Source organism: Triticum urartu, chromosome 3 (assembly GCF_003073215.2).
Source record: "Triticum urartu cultivar G1812 chromosome 3, Tu2.1, whole genome shotgun sequence".
Taxonomy (NCBI): domain Eukaryota; kingdom Viridiplantae; phylum Streptophyta; class Magnoliopsida; order Poales; family Poaceae; genus Triticum; species Triticum urartu.
Window position 1 is genome coordinate 730,286,212 of NC_053024.1, and position 20,149 is coordinate 730,306,360.

At 45.1% G+C, this 20,149-nt stretch overlaps 1 protein-coding gene, 1 non-coding gene and 1 pseudogene across 3 annotated transcripts; all 3 read right to left on the reverse strand.

Annotated features, from left to right (window-relative positions):
* Positions 1 to 2,819: 2,819 nt before the first annotated feature.
* On the reverse strand, positions 2,820 to 4,301 carry LOC125549491 (annotated as a pseudogene).
* Positions 4,302 to 7,933: 3,632 nt separating this feature from the next.
* On the reverse strand, positions 7,934 to 8,005 carry TRNAC-GCA. Its single transcript has one exon. It is a non-coding gene; the product is annotated as a tRNA-Cys (tRNA).
* Positions 8,006 to 8,355: 350 nt separating this feature from the next.
* LOC125546280 (small nuclear ribonucleoprotein Sm D2-like) lies at positions 8,356 to 10,994 on the reverse strand. 2 transcript variants are annotated; one of them, XM_048710494.1, is made up of 5 exons: positions 10,878 to 10,994; positions 10,566 to 10,612; positions 10,396 to 10,470; positions 8,820 to 8,924; positions 8,356 to 8,727 (listed from the first exon to the last, which is right to left on the reverse strand). In XM_048710494.1, exons 2-5 carry the CDS (start codon positions 10,587 to 10,589, stop codon positions 8,611 to 8,613), a joined length of 321 nt encoding a protein of 106 aa, XP_048566451.1. In that variant the 5' UTR covers positions 10,590 to 10,612; positions 10,878 to 10,994; the 3' UTR covers positions 8,356 to 8,610. The 2 variants fall into 2 exon arrangements, with proteins under 2 accessions (XP_048566451.1, XP_048566452.1); XM_048710495.1 differs by having other exon boundaries at positions 10,396 to 10,465; positions 10,564 to 10,612.
* Positions 10,995 to 20,149: the final 9,155 nt, after the last annotated feature.

Below are 20,149 nucleotides of genomic sequence, written 5' to 3' on the forward strand. Positions count from 1 at the left end.
ACGAACTTGTTTTCATCTGGCAGATAAGCTTTTGAGAAGAGACCACTTTGATAACGAGCTTTCGGGTTGCCGTATTGATACCGCCCTTCGGGGGAACAGGAGAATAGCATGCACGGGAGAAGGATTTAGGGAAAGGTACCCACCTTTTAACGGGAGAAAGGCAGCTTATGTGAAAACTTCCCTTGTGGTTTAAAGTTCAAATAGATCAGGTGCCTATGTTGTTGATACACCGAAAGATACTAACGCTATGCTCCAATGCGGGATGAGGGCCAACGATTGTGATGAGTGGGGACCTTAGAGCTGAAAACCTACATACAGTGACCCTTATGGGCAGCGCCCTGGGCTGGCTATGTACGAGACATCAAACCGTCTCTCGGGTCCAAAGTTTCCATTTCCAGGCCTGATAGTCTTCAATTGAAAAAAGTAGGGCGGAGAACTAGTAAGAATTGTGCCTGCCATTCAATTCGTGACGTGGATGATCCGCCGACGGAATCGATTAGGTGAAATGGCTCTGCAAAGTTTGTTTGTTCATAAGGGCTGCATGCAGCCATGCAATTCGTACTGCATGGCGATATTACTCTACCACTCTATAAATGGTATATAGATATCTTCACTTCATCACAAAGAAATTAAGTACTAGCACGCATTGCTATGGATGCTGCAACCGCAAACAGGCTTTCTGCAATTGCTACCGAAACGGAGCAACTGAAAAATGAGATTGAAGGGCACCGTAGAGTGCTAAACAACCAGTTGAGAAGTGTTAGAACAATGGATCCTGCAAAGAAAGAAGCGCGCATTCGCGCTACCAGAGAGCGCATAGAGGGTTTGGAGGAGAGGCAGGAAGCGCTGCGGGTGGAGCAGCAAGTGCTCTTTATTCGTCTAGCATCTCGCTAGAATAGAAGAGTCCGTAGACTCTTTTTAGTTTTCTAAGGTTGGTTTAAATTCAATAAGTGTCTGGAGACATTTGTTTTCATGTCAGGTGTTCTTTGTCTTAGTTTGATTCCGATCTACTCCTATGCTAAGTGTCTTTGTTTGGTTTGATTTCTTGTGTTTGCATGTATGGGCTAGCCGTCAGTGTTCAATGCTTATGTTAATATAATAATGCCAAAATGTGCTGCAAATTCATGTTCAAGTTGAAATAAGGCCGAAGGGCTAAGTGTACTACTGGAGATTATATATTCCAGCTCTGAAGTTTCCTTTTGAGCCCCCGTTCTACTATGGTTTGGATTCTAGTTGAAGCGTGCGACCATCTATTCAGATGAGGAGACCGAGTAAGAAACCACTAAGCGGAGAGCAAACAGATCAATCTCTATCTATGAGTTTCTCAACCAAGATCCACTATTCAACCAAGACCCACTAACTAATACTTTTACGCGAGCTTAGTTATTGGAAGTTGCAGCCGAGGAACTCTTATCCCTAGCCACAGTTGTTGCAGCACAAGGCTTTGTCGCGATTGGGTCATATGTCAGTACTCTCACATTCCCCGTGGTCTCCCTAGTATGCTGAGCTGAACTGAAGTGAAGTGAAGCTGCGGGCGATGATGGACTGATCCCATGCTATTCAGGCGCCTGACAACGCTGGCTCCGACGGTGATGAGTCTGACGGTGGCTCAGATGTTTCTCTTCCTGATCCTTCAAGGTCCCCCGTTCCTGACATCGTCCAAAGGCCGTTGGCGCTCTCCCATCTGACAGTGCGGGCTCTGCGTGTCGCCTATGGCAACACTACCTGAGTGGTCTATTGCATAGTGGATCCACGGGTACCCCGTCGCTGCTTCGTTTTTATCAACATCCGGTAAGCAGAACGGACAGAGAACTGTCCCGATTTCTCGTAATGCCAGGCCCAAAAGTCCTCCATCCGCATAGGAGCAAAAGTAGGCATTTCTTTGATACTTACTCACCTGTGGCTAGATTTACCACCATTCGAGTACTACTATCACGGGCTGCCTCGCACGGTCTTCTCGTTCATCAGATGGGCAGACGGCTTTCCTTAATGGGGAGTTGGATGAGGAAATTTACATGGAGTAGCCAGATCAAGAGTACCCGCGCATTCGCCTAACCCCGGGTTTTTTCGATCAAAATGAAGATTTTTTAGAAAATAAGCCCAAAAAGCATCTGACCTTGAAAAGAATCACCAGTTACTTGATCCATCCCTGCGGTAAGTGGGAACGAATGTGACAGCCGATGGTAGTAGGATTTCCACAGGTTGAGCTCCTTATCTTTTGACTTTTCTAAGGATAGCCGAGTAGATATACTAGAATGGGATGAATCGAGCACGAGAAATCACTAGGCACAGGGGAGCCGTAAGGAAGAGGAGTAATATCGTTATAAAGTTCACGAATTCGATTCATTTTGGAATCGATAAGTGAACACGGAATCTCGTCTTGTTCCCCTTGGTTCCGAGGGAAATAAAGGGGAAATCACTGATTCATTTGGAGCTGTTTTCTAACTGACTCATTGACATGAGAGATTGGATGCGATGCGCCAGTCACTCGTACTACAGCGGACAAAGGTCACCGGCAAACGACCGTTCCACAATGGAACCTGGCACTACTGTTTGCCCTAAGGGCCGACCCACCTTTTCAGAGAAACAGACACATGACATCACTATATTACGCATTTTTCGAGATAAGAAAGTGGAGAATGCACTCTTCCCTTTTTTTTACATTTTAAACTCATGTTCATGGTCTGTTTTATTCCCAATTGTTGCCCGTGTGAAAAGAAAGAAGAGAAATTGGGCCATGTTTCCCGAGAGAGACTGCCTTCTCTTAGGCCAGCAGTCTTATACTTATAGTCGACTGCTCTATGACGATCTGACCTCTTTCTTGGGCTCTGCTTGCTCGTCTACGCTCCGACCAATTCAGTCAAAATCGAAAAAACGATGTTTCCTTGAAAAAGTCTAAGAAATAGTAGTAGTAGTCAAAAAGTGCACTTTTTCCATATATTTCGATTTATAGGGATCCCTATCTTTATCTCTATCCACAGAGATACCTATCTATATAGAGAGAGATTTTTCTCAAAATTGATCTAGACTATCCTCTATCCGGATAGATATGTCCCTATGAGCGACTAGGCCGATCTTTTTTTATATGTTTTGGCCACGTCCGTTTCCGCTCCGAAGAGGAAGGTTTGGATCTTTCAATCTTATGTCGTGAGGGATGTGACCTATGTTAGGTCCATAAGATACCACAGCTTTTAGTGTTCTATGATTCACCTCTGAATAATGAGTAGGTAGTTCGATCCTTTTGATTCTTATCTTCCTAGTAAACGGGGATAGGTAGTCCGAATAATGAGCAATAGGTCGAATTACTATATAAAGAAGACTTTTCTACAAAAGGACTTATTGTTCGAGTAGGAAGATTTCGGTTTTTCTCCTTCCCTCTTTTCAATAAGAAGAAGTATTTGAAATGAAACAAATTCCTCTTCATTCTGTTGTGCTCAGCGAAGGAACTGCCTAAGCATACTTTTGCGGATCAAACTTCTTTGTTCTTTCAAAGTCTTCTTCTTGCATATAAGAACGCAACTTTTGCAATTCCTTGGATTTGAGTAGTAAGCGGCATCCCCTCTGAGTTGTGAGTAAGCGGAACCATTCTTTTTTTGTTCTTCTCCAGATTCTGGCCGGTAGGAATTTGCCTCTTCTTTTTCCAACTGATATGGCCGATAGGAATTTGCCTATGATTTTTCCAACTGATATGTCGATATAGAAAGATCTCCTTATTTCAAAACCGCGGGTTCTCGCGTCATTTTCTTTAAAAGATATTAGATCACCGTGGGAAACTTTCAAATGAGTAATGGTTACCAGTCCATTATTCAAACAAACCCTTCGATGACTTATCCTGCCTTGCTAAAATGGAGACGAACCGGAATCACGTCCGATCTTGTTTCCCCTTTACTGTTTAGATTTTCTCTCCGAGAAAGATTTCTTTTAATGGATCTCCTCTTGTTCCTCAATCTTCGGAGAATACGGCGTTGGATTAGAGAAAGTTCTCTGTTCCGAACATTTCCTGGAAGTAGACGACACGTTTTAAATCTTAATGCTGGCATGGCATATTTCGTTGAATCAGTCTTTTTCGCCACATCGCGTATAAAGGGAATCGAACCCAACTCTTCCACGAACCCCCCACGAATGGCCCTCCCTTAATTCAATGAACTATGAGAATTCCTTTTTTCGTTTTTTTCTTTTCAGTTCTCATAAGTCCTTGATATACTAGCAGAAACTCAATACTTGACCGACTGCGTCACAGTGCTCAGGTAAAGTGGCAGTGGTTGAAAGCGAGCGGAAACGTCAATGTTTTCTGTGCGTTATGATAGTAGTGGTGAAATAAAATCCAATTCAAATATCTCAACGTAAAAGGAAAATCGTTTCACTTTGAAAGGAAAGCTAGCTATATGAGATTGAAATCACTCTATCTATGATATTCATTGCACCATGATTGAAGGACAATGAGGGGCAGGTTATATTCCCTTTCTTCTGATCGATTGAGGAATCGCTGATAATGACACCACGTCTGTAGCATCTACTGCTATTGCAAGGCCCGAAGCACGTGGGAGAATGTTCGTTTTTTCTGGATCGGATTAGCAAAAGCAAGCAAGCGTGTGATGTGGCGGGGAAGCCTAAAAGAAGCCTTTGGGAGGCAGTGTGGTGACGCCTGTTTGGGCGCGTGGGAATTAACTAATCTAATGATATATTGGTAACTGCCTGTGGGTCCGCACACCACTCCTTATGTTCAGCTAAAAAGCCTTCCGGGTCGAATTTATTAAGAAATAATCAAAGATTAGAATGCCAATGTGAATTTAGGTTCAAAAGGATCAATAGCACATGACGAAGTTCAAGTGTCTTCTCTTCAAGAGAATAGAGCATAATTGTAGGATTATATGGATATCAGTGCTTTTATTCAATTCCCGAGGCACTCTTCAACGATTGAGGAGATTCCCGAGGCAGTCTTAGTGCTATCGTCAGGGTCACCAGCCTACTGTACCCCTTATTCTGGCTTAGCCTTGCTTAAACAGAAGAGGCTTGGTTAGCATCCTTTCTATCAGGTGCTGTTCTTTGCTACCAACAATTCTTTAAGTACGCGGTGAAGTAAATAATAGTGCACTTGCTGACAGTAGAACCCCCAAGAAATATCACAGTATAGGCCGATATCTTTGTGCAATGTCATTTACAAGCTATGCTCCAAAGTCTTGGCAAATAGGCTGAGAGAAGTACTGGATGAGATCATTTCCGAGGACTTATTAAATAGGGGTGCTTTTTCTACGAATATAATCAATTCCATAATGCTATCCGCTTTGACGAAGCAAATCAGATGACGGGCGATCTACGCCTCGAAAAGGAGAAGAAGTGGTTCTCGATACTGAGCAAAAAGTCACTTTCGATGCAGAAAGTAGGAAACCAAGGAAGCAGGCATTGGCAAAGAGTGAATCTTTATCCGATCCTATAATGGCTCAATCCGATCCAACAACGGTACTTCCAAAGGCTCCTCGGCTAAGAAAAATAATAGTTGTATTGGCAAGGCATGAAAGGGATTTTCTAATGCTATCCGAAGACGAATCGGAATACGGAACCGGAAGCCGTAGCCCAGAACCTTTAGCTTGAGCGGAAGGGGAGGAAACCGGCTATTCGAACTGGCGGGTGGGTGGATACCCTAGTGCTTATTGCTTTGTCGGTGCAGGGGCGGAGAGGGATTCATTAGTTTGACAACACAAGGGTGTCATGTGGAGAAAGAGAATTGAACTATTCTCCGGGTACTGGTACCGCTTAAGCCCAAGCAAGTGAAGAAATCCTGTAAGATGGACTTGATTTACTTTCCTTTCCAAGACCTATACCATATGGTTTGGGTATACCACTATCACCTATCGAAATGAAACACTAACCTGCCCACGACCCCCTATACCGGATACCTTTGCTTTGAAACCAATGACTAGTAGAGGATTTCGAGGAACAACAGCAAAGGGAAGTAGGGATGGGCTTTCCTCGGATTAGTATTCGGATTTCGCTGGTCTTGCCAATGGTTGTTATTCAAAAGAAGGGTTCGCACCGGCAAAGAAGAATATATTTTCTAGTTGTAGCTTTCGAGGAGAAGAAGGATTGAATCAAAGGGACGAGCAAAGGCACATCCCGTACTACAATTTAATGTACACTACGAGAGACGCCCCTGTGCTTCATGCTCTGCTCCGTCTTGATGAGGCGCCTCCGGGACGCCAGGTAGCTGGGGGCGGCGCCGCGGGGCGCGTGGCCCTTGAAGGAGCAGTAGGCGTACCGGCATGCGCGGTGCCCCTCGCAGCCCCCCCTCGCGCCGCCGCTCTTCTGCGTGGAGGCGCACGGCGTGCTCCCAACGAGCACCGCCTTGGCCACCATCGGCTGCGCGGCGTGAGTGGAGGTCGCCGCAGCAGCCTCCCGGCCGGCCCTGGCGCCGGAGCTGCTGGTCGGCCTCGTGTAGCCGGGGTCCGACGATGCGGGCGCCCTCGCCGCCATGGCCTCGGCCCCGCCCCCGGCGCGCATGTGGCCCCCATTCCCGAGGACGCCGGGCCTCGTGCGCGGCTGCTTGCAGTGCACCATGGCGGGCGGCGGCGGCCAAGAAAGGAAAGAAAGGCGGAGACCAGATGGAGATTGGGGTTTGTTGCGGGTTGCGATCCTGGTGCAGACCCACACTAGCCTACTCAGCGTTCTCTGCCTAGTCAGTGCCTAATCAGAATCATGGGCGCACATAAACTGCTCCAGATTACATATAAACCGCTCAAGGGGGTTATTAACCTGGTTTGAGTAATTTCAGGGTGTTATTTATCCCGGTTTTGAGTTTAGGGGGGTATGTATCCCAAAGAGTATATTTGAGGGTGATTTGTATACTTCTTTCAAAAAAAGTCAGACATATGGAAATTTTATTTATTTATTTTTTGCAAGGAAACTTCAATCGATTCATCATGCCATGATAGTGCAAAGAATACAAAAATAACAAAAATTACACCCATGCATGTATACCACCTAGTAATGACTACAAGCACTGGAGCGAGACGAAGGCGCGCCGCCGTCACCTTCCCCCCCTCATCGAAGTCGGGCCAAACTTATTGTAGTAAAATTCGCCGTGCTAAGGCCTTGCAGGACCAATGCACAAGAATAACCACCTTCACCGATGAAGGGAAGTATAGATCAAAAGGACCCAACCTATAGACATACGAACAGAAAATTGGATCAAAAAGATCTGCAGAAGACACACCTTCAGACTCCCTTCGACTACGCTAGACACATCTCCAGAACGTAGGCTTGTCGGGGAGAACCTTATTAATTCCACCGGTCAGTGAGCCCCGCCACCGACTGTCTTCATGAGCAGGTCACTAACCCTGAACAAACTCATAAAAACACCCAAAAACAAAGCAACATACCTCCCGCTAGCAAGAACCAAGGGCCCACTGCTCTTCCATGGCCCTAGGGGCACCAGAGATGAGGCAGAGAGATGGAAACTTGAATTTTGTCCTTAAAGAAGATGTAATTTGAACTGGTCTTAGATATCCAACTATTCATCGATACGAATAGAATGAAATTATGTAAGAGAATGTGTAGTGTGCGAGTTTTGCTGGCACTGTGATTTTTGTCAGGCTGGAAGAGAGACACTTTTTGTCAGGCTAGAAGAGAGACACTTTTTTTCCATGAGAAACGTAAAGAGCCTTGTGTTTCTGTGCATTGATAGAAAAAGAGTTTGTACAAACCCAATGATGGGCAACAGAGGTGACAACATGAAGAAACGTAAAGAGCCTTGTGTTTCTGTTTTGCTTTTATATAGGCGTCCCACCATAGCTGAGAGATTGCTGCTCATTCCCCGAGTTAAATCTTTTTAGAATCCATGGGAATATGGAATAAAAACTGTAAAACTGAAGACGTAATAACGACACAAGTATTGCATATGGCTGAGGCAAAAAAGAAAAAAAAAAGCAACCATGGGAGGGCCCAACCGGGTTCGAACCGGTGACCTATTGATCTGCAGTCAATTGCTCTACCACTGAGCTATGGACCCCGTTATGCCAAATGAAAACCAGTAAGGTACTAATCCTGTTATCTGTGTTTTTGTTTTCTAGACCACATTTCTTTTAGTTCTCTCGCTAAATATAAAATATTAATCCATGTAAAGTGACAAAAACGATGAACAAACGACAAAGCCCTGTACAGAGGTGGGCAAAAATTTACAAATTCACAAACTCAAAACCAATGGCAAATTGAACATATTTGATATTTTAAAACTGTATTCGGCTGATATATAGATGATCCTAATAGAAACCGACGGTGCAAGTTAAGATGGACAATCACTAATTTCAAGGTGGGCAATTACAAATTTCGATGAACTCGGAATCAACAGCAAATCAAACATTTCACAAACATAAATTGTCTCCTGCCGATATATTGATGATCCGAGTAGAAACTACGAGTGCAATTTAGATACAGGACAGGCAAAACTCAGAACATCCCAAACTACAACACTGAACCAGTAATCGATACTGCTAAATCTCTGCTTGATATCATCTCTTAAACACTCGCTGTTTTAGAGTATTCAGTATTACAAACTTAACAGCGACTACACAGCAAAGACTCTTCCGGGCGTACGAGGTGTCGTCGTCGTCTAACTCATTTCGGGTTCCTTAGAACAATGATGACCGAGTCGCCGCGGAGGAACATCTTGCTGATGAACCTGTCCTTGTTCACTGGAAGGGCCTTCTTCTTGCCTTTGCCAGTCTTTGGAACCTGTAACCAGAGCAGTGGATGTTAGTGAACAGTCACAGCAATAAGCTCGAAGATAAGGAAGCAGCGCGGAAGTTGGGGTAATGGGCACATACCTCAGTCCACATCTCCCGAACATTCTCAAGAACCATGTTGCAATGACGGTCAAATGCCCTCACACGACCAAGAAGCTTCTTGTTGTTCCGGCAGTTGATAAGCACCTGAGGCAGAAGAGAGCATACAATGTCAGTACAACGGCTAATGTGGGAAACATCGTCTGTAGTCAGTGCAAGTGCAGACAAGCAGTCACCTAGAGATCTACTTCTTCATTATTTATTATACATGCGTGTTTGCGGCAAGCAAAGGTGTAAGGTTACACACATGAAACATTTACGTAAAACAGCTTGCCTACAGAAGTAGAGAATCACATCAAGCACGCAGACATATACACAATAAGACTTGTAGCAGCTATCAAGCGGATCAGCTAATAGCACCTTTTTTATTTGACTCCATCAAGGTTCATGGTGTGCATTGGGCTCACCCAAGGGTTCATAACTGGCTACACATTTCAAACATTGAGGCTTCATTAAACAGTCAGTCACTAATCTTGCAGCCAATTCTACATTAGCTACTACACAGACCAACCTACTTTAGTATATGACAACACAACCGACAACAACAATTTTAATTCCAGACATTTTCAATTTAGTAACCATATAATACCATAGCGGTGGTACATGCATGAAGCACGCAGCAATATGACCAACACAGAATTGCACTTGTCATAATACAACACAATATTATCAAGTCAGGACCATTGCATCACCTTCAAATTTCAGACAAGAGAAGAACTTTGATAAAAGATAATTTTCAGGTAATGGATTTGCATTTCTTTCAGTTAATAAAAGGGCCTATGATACGCAATGAGAACACTAGGACAGATGCTGCACAGGAACTATTAGCAAACACAATTCAAGAAAGCCACAGCTCACTTGGAGAGCAGGATCATACAACCAACATTGCACAAAAGAGAGCTTTCAGGTTAAACAGTTGCATTTGTTTCACTTCATAAAAAGTGTGTATCGTATAGCATCAATAGCACTAGGACAAATGCTGCAGAGAAACATGCTTCACAGAAACAATGTTGATTACTCGCACATTACGCACCGGGGCAATTTATAATTTTGCAGGGCAAAGAGCACATCATTATTGCCGAAGGCAAATCAAGAAACTACAGTTCATCTGCAACAATACGTACAGAGTTGTGCTAAGTTTCAGGTTACAGAAAATATGATTCACCCAAACTGAATGGAATTAACTTTCAGATTACAGAGCTGCATTTGTTTCAGGTATTAATAAAAGGACCTATTATATGCCGTAATAACACTAGGACTATACGCTGCACAGGAACTAAATTGATTACTCGCATATTACGCACCAGGGCAATTAACTTGACAGCACTGCGAGGGCAGCGCTATTAGCAAACAAATTGACTAAACCAATGTTGACTTGCACAGCAGGATTCATCACAAGCAAATAGGCGATTGGATTTTCAGGCACAATATCAAACAACTAGGACACCAGAGAGTGTTCAATTCAAGCAGGTGCAGACAAACATGTGCAGAAAAAAGGAAACCCCAGCTCTTGGCAAAGCTGGGGTGACGATACAAGCAAGAACTCGGCTCGGCTCACCTGAGTATTGTTCTTGACGCTCATCAGGAGCAGGGACAGGGGCCCGGTGCTGAACTCCTCCTCCTCCTTCTTCGCCTGCCGCCGTAAACAGAACCATGTCAGTCACTAGTTAAGACATCCATACACCCAAAGATAAAAGTATGGGGAAATTGCAAGCGCGGGATGCTTACATTGGCAGCTGCTTCTTCCGCCATCGACGCGAAGCGAAGCCGGCGACCTGCGAGCGGAAACAAACCAAATCAGCAGCAACCCTAAGTCTCTCTTAGAGACCCGTACAGCAAGAGCCCGGGGCGACTGGACGAACTGTGGCAGCCCCCTCGTCCGGAACAGCTAGACTACCCGCGCGGGGAGGGGGGAGGGGGGAGGAGGAACCCTAGATTTCAGCGGCTACTCGCGGGGCGGCGGGTCACAGATCGAGAAGTGCTGGATAATTAATCGACGTTTTCGGGGCGCGGGGAAGAAGAGTCGGGAGCCGCCGTTACCTGCGGGGTGGCGGTGGCGGTGGCGGAGGCGAACCGGAGCGGGGGCGGCGGCGAAGAGGGGGAAGAGGAGGGGCGGGGCGGGGCGGGGGTTACGTTTTGCGGGAAGCCCCCTGTCCTTTGTCGGTTTATTAGTTATACGCTTACCACTAATGTCGGTTCTTTTTTTCTTTTTTGTTCCCTAATATGAGGCTTCTTTCGTGTTTCGCCTATGTCTTTTTTTCGGCTTTTTTTTTTCTTTTTTCCTATGTCGGCATCGAAGGGAATTTTTCGTGTTCATTCACACACAACTAGTAGAAGGGGTTTTCCTTATTTTGATATTACAGTGTTTTCGAAATGCAGTCAGGCCACATACAACCATGTTTTGCAAAGTTTATTAACACAACATTTTTTCATCGAGATATGCACCAGCACTTGTTGTCAAAAGCCACGCCCAGGCCACTTTCATATTCCTTCATGAATGGAACTTAGATCGTCTTTCACCTCTTTCGATGAGTGGCTCATGGACCGATCTATTCAGCACAATTGTCATTGAGGCTTCTCGTGCCGTCCTCATTGTTCGTCTCTAATATGAACTTCGAGATGATGTGCTCAGTTGCCAATTCTACACCTCTCAAAAAAAAGAGTTACAAATTCCGCACCACTAGAAATAAGAGTTGCCAATTCCACACCACTCAAAAAAAGAAGAGTTGCCAATTCGGCCACGCAACAAGAAGTTAGCATATCTGTTTCTTTCGGCCACCCTCACGTGGCAGTCGCTAATGCTTCCACAACCGAGTAGGGGCAACTATGTATGGCTCCTTACCATTGTTTTATTTCTCAAGTAAGCTTCATGCTTTTTCAACAATTGTGTTGAGCTCCTCGATCCTTTTTACCATCCCTGGAGACCTTCCTTCTTAATCACGATCCATGCCCGAAAAACACCCATCATAACTAACTCTTTCTTTGATGAGCTTGCTTTCCCGATCAAGTCTAGGAATCAATTGTGTAACTTCGGCATCACAACGACAAAGGAGGCGGTGATCGATATTACATGCCCTAAGCTAGGCTTTCTGAAACATACACGACATGGTACACCAATGTAAGTGGTGCAGGGTCATCTCCTTCCTCCCATAGGCAACACAAAACACTCTAAGATTAATTTGCCGCTTGTTTCCATATATCATGCTCATGTCAGATACTTCTCCACGTCAATGACCCCCTCTTAGGACAAGTGTCTAATAAAATATTGGAGTCCCTGAAATACCTGGCTTTGAGGACTTAGGCGCATAGAGAATATTGCGTCGTGAGTATACTTGGCGCCCTACGTCTACTAATATTACCAATTCTTTGACATTCATCACAAGAGAAGACAAACTTACGGGCATCCTTTAAAAGAGTATGCCAATAAAAACCGGATCACAATACCTTACGCGCAGTTCTATCTCCAGCGTGAAGCCCTCCATAAGCTTCGGAGTGACACTTGCATAGGATATGTTCCTGTTCATGCTCAGCTACACAATGTCTAATAACACCATCTACTCCTTCTTTATAAAGGTGTGGGTAATCCCAGAAGTAATGTCTTAAATCATAGAAAAACTTTTTTCTTTGCTGGTATGTGAAACTAGGTGGTATAAATTTAGCAACAATGTAATTAGCGTAATCAACATACCATGGAGCGGTACGAGAAGCATTTATGACAGCTAATTATTTATCAGGAAAGCTATCATCAATAGGTAGTGGGTCATCAAGAACATTCTCTAACCTAGACAAGTTGTCTGCAACGGGGTTCTCAACTCCCTTTCTATCAATAATATGCAAATCAAATTCTTGTAGCAAGAGAACCCATCTAATAAGTATAGGTTTATCATCTTTCTTTTCCATAAAGTATTTAATAGCAGTATGATCAGTGTGAACAGTTACTTTAGAATCAACAATATAAGGTCTGAACTTATCACAAGCAAATACAACTGCTAAATATTCTTTTTCAGTACTAGCATAATTTCTCTGGGCACTGTCTAGAGTTTTACTAGCATATTGAATAACATTTAATTTCTTATCAACTCTTTGTCCTAAAACAGCACCTACAGCATAATCACTAGCATCACACATAATTTCAAAGGGTAAATTCCAATCAGGTGGCTGAACAATGGGTGCAGAAATCAAGGCTTTCTTAAGTATTTCAAATGCTTCTACAAAATCATCATCAAAGACAAAAGGAACATCTTTTTGTAAGAGATTAGTCAGAGGCCTAGAAATTTTTGATAAGTCTTTAATGAACCTTCTATAAAAACCGGCATGACCAAGGAAACTTCTTATACCTTTAATGTCCTTAGGACACGACATCTTTTCAAGAGCATCAACTTTAGCTTTATCAACTTCAATACCTCTTTCAGAAATTTTATGCCCCAAGACAATACCTTCATTAACCATAAAGTGGCACTTCTCCCAATTCAAGACAAGATTAGTTTCTTCAGAGTTTTAAATATTTTCTCTTCTTCCTGCTCTGAAAGTTTAGCACTAATAATAACAGGATATATCTTATTTTCATCAAGATAAGCATATTTAAGAGTATCAGGTAATGGTTTAAGCTCAAACACGCGATCACCCTTGGGTGGAGGAGGATCCCCTGGAATTTCAACAGGCAAGTTGTGTTTCAGAATATGTCCCTGTTTGAAGAATACTTCATCTATTTCCCTTCTTTCATTCACAAACATATCATTTTCATGGTCTAACAAATATTACTCTAAAGGATCATTAGGAGGCATGACAATAGAAGCAAGACCAATAATTTCATCTTTACTAGGCAATTCTTTATCATGGGGTTGTCTACGAAATTTAGCAAAATTAAAATCATGAGACATATCCCCTAATCCAATAGAAACGATATCCTTTTTGCAATCTATCCTAGCATTAACAGTATTCAAGAAGGGTCTACCAAATATAATGGGACAAAAATCATCTTGTGGGGAACCAAGGACAAGAAAATCAGTAGGATAATTAACTTTCCCACACAATACTTCAACATCTCTTACAATCCCAACTGGTGAAATAGTATCTCTATTGGCAAGCTTAATTGTAACATCAATACCTTCTAATTCAGCAGTTGCAATATCATGCATAATTTCTTTGTATAAAGAATGGGGTATTGCACTCGCACTAGCACCTATATCACATAAACCATGATAGCAATGATCTCCTATTTTAACAAAAATAAAAGGCATGCCTACACTAGGTCTATGTTTATTTTTAGTATCGGGTCTAGCAATTCTAGCAGCTTCATCACAGAAGTAAATAACATGCCCATCAACATTTTCGACCAAGAGATCCTTAACCATAGCAATACTAGGTTCAACTTTAATTTGTTCAGAGTGTTTGGGTGTTTTAATATAACTTTTGTTGACCACAGTTGAAGCTTTAGCATGATCCTTTATTCTAACAGGGAAAGGTGATTTCTCAATGTAAGCAATAGGAACAATAGGATCAACATTATAAGTGATAGTCTTTTCTTCAACTTTAATAGGTTCAACTACTTTTATTTCAATGGGAGGATGATATTTAAACCACTTATCCTTAGGGAGATCAACATGAGTAGCAAATGATTCACAAAAAGAAGCTACTATCTCAGAGTCAAGCCCGTATTTAGTGCTAAATTCACGAAAAGCATCGGTATCCATAAAAGATTTAACACAATCAAACTTAGGTGTTATACCTGACTCCTTACCTTCGTCGAGTTCCCAATCTTCAGAGTTGCATTTAGTTCTTTCCAATAAATCCCATTTGAATTAAATAGTCTTCATCATAAAAGAACCAGTGCAAGAAGTATCGAGCATGGAGCGATTATTGAGAGAAAGCCGAGCATAAAAATTTTGAATAATAATTTCTCTTGAGAGCTCATGATTGGGGCACGAATATAACATTGACTTAAGCCTCCCCCAAGCTTGAGCGATACTTTCTCCTTCGCGAGGCCAAACATTATATATATAATTACGATCACGATGAACCAGATGCATAGGATAAAACTTCTGATGAAATTCCAATTTCAACCGTTTGTAGTTCCATGATCCAATATCATCACATAGCCTAAACCATGTCAATTCCTTTCCCTTCGAAGATAAAGGGAAGACCTTTTTCTTGATAACATCCTCGGGCATACCTGCAAGCTTAAATAATCCACAAACTTCATCCACATAGATTAGGTGCAAATCAGGATGCAATGTTCCATCTCCTGTAAAAGGATCAGCTAGAAGTTTCTCTATCATACCCGAAGGAATTTCAAAACAAACATTTTCAGTAGGTTGAGGAGCAACTCTTTGCTCTACTGGTCGGGGTGAAGATACTCCGAACAAGCCCCTCAAAGGATTATGTTCCATAGTAACAAGTGACAGTAAATTTCAGCACACTATATAAATTTTTCCTTACCAAATTCCACCTACCAAAGGCGCTTCACTCCCCGGCAACGGCGCCAGAAAAGAGTCTTGATGGCCCACAAGTATAGGGAATCTATCATAGTCCTTTCGATAAGTAAGAGTGTCGAACCCTGATACGTCTCCAACGTATCTATAATTTTTTATCGTTCCATGCTATTATATTATCAACCTTGGATGTTTTATATGCATTTATATGCTATTTTATATGGTTTTTGGGACTAACCTATTAACCTAGAGCCCAGTGCCAGTTTCTGTTTTTCCCTTGTTTTAGAGTATTGCAGAAAAGGAAAATCAAACGGAGTCCAATTGACCTGAAACTTCACGGAACTTATTTTTGGACCAGAAGAAGCCCACGGAGTATCGGAGTTGGACCAGAAGAGTCCCGGGCTTCCCATGAGGGTGGGGGGAGCGCCCACCCCCTGAGCGCGCCCCCCTGCCTCGTGGACAGCCCGGAGGTCCACTGTCGGTGTCAAAACTGGCGGATCTCGGGTAGGGGGTCCCGAACTATGCGTCTAGACTGGATGGTAACAGGAGGCAAGGGACACAAAGTTTTACCCAGGTTCGGGCCCTCTCGATGGAGGTAAAACCCTACGTCCCGCTTGATTAATATTGATGATATGGGTAGTACAAGAGTAGATCTACCACGAGATCGGAGAGGCTAAACCCTAGAAGCTAGCCTATGGTATGATTGTTGTTCTATGGACTAAAACCCTCCGGTTTATATAGACACCGGAGAGGGTTAGGGTTACACAAATTCGGTTACAATGGTAGGAGATCTACATATCCGTATCGCCAAGCTTGCCTTCCACGCCAAGGAAAGTCCCTTCCGGACACGGGACGAAGTCTTCAATCTTGTATCTTCATAGTCCAGGAGTTCGGCTGAAGGTATAGTTCGGCTATCCGAACACCCCCTAATCCAGGACTCCCTCAGTAGCCCCCGAACCATGCTTCAATGACGATGAGTCCGGCGCGCAGATTGTCTTCGGCATTGCAAGGCGGGTTCTCCCCCAAATTCCATGTACCTGTTAAATAAAGTTCGGTTTCTTGTAGATGTTGCGCTCCTTGGCTTCTATGCCCAATAATGACCGCTTCCCACGTGTCAAATGAATATGAAAAGTCTAAGTGTTTTTACATTCACACCCCTAGCCGCGTAAATGAGCTGCCCTATTTAAGGGGACGAGGATTTAGATCCAAACCACATCTTCCTCCCTTCGCGAGTGTTCATCAGGGCGCATCCGACGAAGGTCCATTCCACCATGGCCAGTCACCACAACTCCTCCCCTTGCCCTTCCAGCCCTCAGCCCGGGTACTGGGAGAGATGCTCCGTCCTGCATAGCGAGCTGGTGAAGCTCCAGACCAAGGGATTTCTCCCCCCGGCCTACATGGTCCCGGTTCGAGGCGGTCTTGCCATCTATAACGGTGGAAAGCAAGCACAGAGTGCCCCCAATCCCTCCAAAGGAGAGCGGGTATGCCTTATCCCTTATTTAATAAGGGGGCTCGGGTTTCCAATCCATCCATTTCTCCGGGGGCTGCTGGAGTTCTACGGCCTCCAGCTACACAATCTCGCGCCAGCCTCCGTATTGCATATCGCGGGCTACGTAGCCCTCTGCGAGCTGTTTTTGGGCGTCAAGGCTCATTTTGGGCTATGGAAAAGGTTATTCTGCCTTGTGCCCCGCTCTAAGGAGGGGTCAATGTATCAAGTGGGCGGAGCCGAAGTATGGCGCATCACCGGGACCGGATATCTGTTCGGAACCCCAAAGAAGGCGTCCGAAGACTGGACCTCGGAATGGTTCTATATAGAAGACGTCCCGCTGCCGGATCCTGTCCGGGTCGGCCTCCCTGAATTCGACGGTGCTCCCTTAAAGAAGCGCCTAAGCTGGCGTCCACGGAGCCCTCAAAGGGAAAGTGACAGGGACATCATTTACCTGATGGGCCGAATAAGACTGTTGGCCCATTCCGGACTAACCATGATCGGGGTTATGGCCGAATGCATCATGCGGGGGGTGCAGCCGCTTCAGTATAGAAGCCACCCCATGTGGGACTTCAACGGGGAGGACGACGCCACCCGCTGCGGCCGTAAGGGGCCGGATTCGGCTGCCGCTCTACTAAAGATCTTGTCCACTTTGTACAAGGGAGAAGAGGAGGAATTTCTCCGCGTCAACCCACAGGGTGGATTCTCTATACACAATCCCCCAAGCTGGGTAAGTGGTCGCATTTACTTGCTCATCCGTTTCGTATTCCCATTGTTAAATATTCAGTCTGACGACTTCAACATAGGAACTGCGCCGGGCTGTTAAGGAAATAAGCAGCCCTCCTCCACAACCCGAGGACCCAGGACGGTCCCTCGACCCGGCCTCTCAAGAGGATCCGGACATATCTATGGAGCTAATTGATGGAGTGTTCCATCAATTGAGTATGGACAACGCCTTGGTGGCCATTATGGCTGATTACCCAGGGCTAATTCCGGCCTCCCAGGTAACTGAGATTGAAGTCCCAGTACCCCGAATAGGTGTCCACCCTCTCGTGTTTTCAGTTTCCTGATTACAACCGAACTTTGCAGGGGAGGTTTCTGAGGCAGAAGGTCGAACCTGCGACGACAAGCCAACGAGGGGCCGCAGGGTCCCGTGGGCAGAAAAGAAGTGCAGTTCGGACCGAGGCATCAGCGCAAAGGTATGGCGCGCCCCCTATCCTAGGTGTTATACCTTCGAGGCACATTTGACACTTGTGCTTTCTTTAGGACAAAGAGACCTCGCCGGACTATATCCGGAGAGGCTGCCAATCGCGCCTCCACCAGCTAGGCTCCAAAGCCTAGTCCGGAGGTGGAGGCGAACGCAAGGCGCGTGCCAGACGCTCCTCCGATGGAGGATGCGTACGGGTTGTCGGCCACCAACTCTGAGGTGGAGAGTGCCATGAACCACAGGCGCCGCCGGACAATTCTTCGCGATGCTTGTTTCTCCCAAGGGGCGTTAGATGCCTTCAATTCGGGAGATGCGTACCTCTGTGCCGCTCAAAATGGTCTAGCCAGAGCCACGGAGCAATATGTGAAAGACATACGGGTAAGAAAATTTTGGTAATTATATATATAGACCAGTAGCCCCCGAGACTTGAAACAGTTAGAATAACTGATTTAAGGATCATTTGTTGTGCAGGTTCTTACAGAAAAGAATTCCCTACTGTCCAAGGAGCTGGCAGAGTGCAAAGCCCAACTTGAGGCCGCACTGGCCGCGGCAGGGGAGCCCAAGGAGACCCCCTCTGGTAATATACGCTTTGAAAGGTAAGTATTTCACGAAGCGCGGCATGGGTGCGAATCTGACAAATGAAATTGCAGATGGAGCCGGAGTGAATCCGGAAAGGCAACACCTCCTACGCCAGCTAAAGGCTGGTGAGAAGGTGCTGACAAAGGTGAGGCGGGAGAAGAACGATCTCCAGGATGCCAACACCAAGCTGGGCGTCGAGCTGAAAGATGTTCGTGCCCTGTTAGACTCTGTGAAGGAGAATCAGCGGCTTCGGCGTGGAAAATTTAGTAAGTGCTTGAACGAACCTTTAAAATAAAGTTCGGCGCGGAAGTCGACTAACAGAGCAATGTCTGTAGGTGTGCTAACAGGTCGTCCTGCAGAGGAGATGCTCGGTTCTACGGGTGTCCTTCTTCCCGAGCTCTCGCAACTGCTCGATCGAGTTCGGCAGGCGATGCAAGGCGTCGCCCAGGCCCTGTGGCCATCCGCCTCCATGCCCGAAGGTCTTGGAGAACTTGCGGAGAAGCTAAAGGGAGCACGGCGGCGCTTCCAATTGTGGAAGATATCCGCCTGCCGTCAAGGCGCTAGGGAGGCCTGGGCTATGGTGAAGACGCGGTACGCAAAGGCTGACCATAACCACATGGCCGAGGTCGGTCCTATAGGGCCTGATGGGAAGGAGATCCCTGTAAGCTTAGTATATGGCCAAGTAGAGTTGGCCGCAAAGTATTCCTAGCAGGACTGTAAATTAGACAGCCTGTTAGATGGTATTGAAGAGGAATACAATCAGTCAAAATGACTATGTAATTTAATTGACATTTATAATGCCTTCTAGCCGGATTGTGGATCATTTGTCATGGCCGACCTTTTCGCTTCAGCCTCGGGACCTGACGGTCCGGAGTGTGTCCGAATTCCCGTGTGGTTATATAAGAACCGGGGAATGCATGGAGACCAGGCGTAGGGGTCATTAGTGCGTGAACAGACAAGTGCCCGACTAGTTATGTTATATTACATGGTTAGTAAGAAACATCTTCCAGGGAGAATAGTTCTGTTAGGGGTTCCTTTCCCTGGGAGGCATGCCCTAAAATGCATGTCCATGTTGCGAAAAGAAACGCAGGAAAAACATCTGGGGGCATGTAGATAAATAAGAAAAAGATCATCTTTAGTTCACCGACCGAATATTCCCTTAAGAACGCTAGCTTTCGGCTTCACCCAGTCTGAGGTACACGTCCGGCTGACCCGGCAGTAACAATTGCAGAGGTGCTCCCTTTACCGCCTAGCCGAACAATCGGGAACGTAGGGGTAAGCACAGGAGCCAAGCAACCCAGCTTGGCCAAAACTTAAGTCATATCGATGCATATAATGGTGAATAAAAGGTACATGCGGAAGTTTGACACATGTGTTGGGCATGAAGCCCGTATAAATAAGCTTCTGTTTAAAGAAGCCCCCAGGTTTACTGAGCGCGGATAGCGCGTCACTTTATGAGCCTTTAAAGACTATAAGGGAGAGAGAGAGAGAAGGAGAGAAATGTAAGACAGAAAGTATATAAAAATGGACAGAGTAAGGAGACGAACACAGGATCCGACGCTAGGCATAGAATCTTTGGAGACGGGCTGCGTTCCATGGGTTCGGCTCG

What these genes read in the sequence shown, in the direction of transcription:
- LOC125546280 (XM_048710494.1), bottom strand. Translation starts at nt 10,589, where the DNA reads ATGGCGGAAGAAGCAGCTGCCAAT. An exon ending in CGGAAGAAGCAGCTGCCAAT is followed by an intron (nt 10,471 to 10,565) that starts GTAAGCATCCCG and finishes TTACGGCGGCAG; the next exon opens with GCGAAGAAGGAGGAGGAGGA. An exon ending in TTCGGGAGATGTGGACTGAG is followed by an intron (nt 8,728 to 8,819) that starts GTATGTGCCCAT and finishes CTCTGGTTACAG; the next exon opens with GTTCCAAAGACTGGCAAAGG.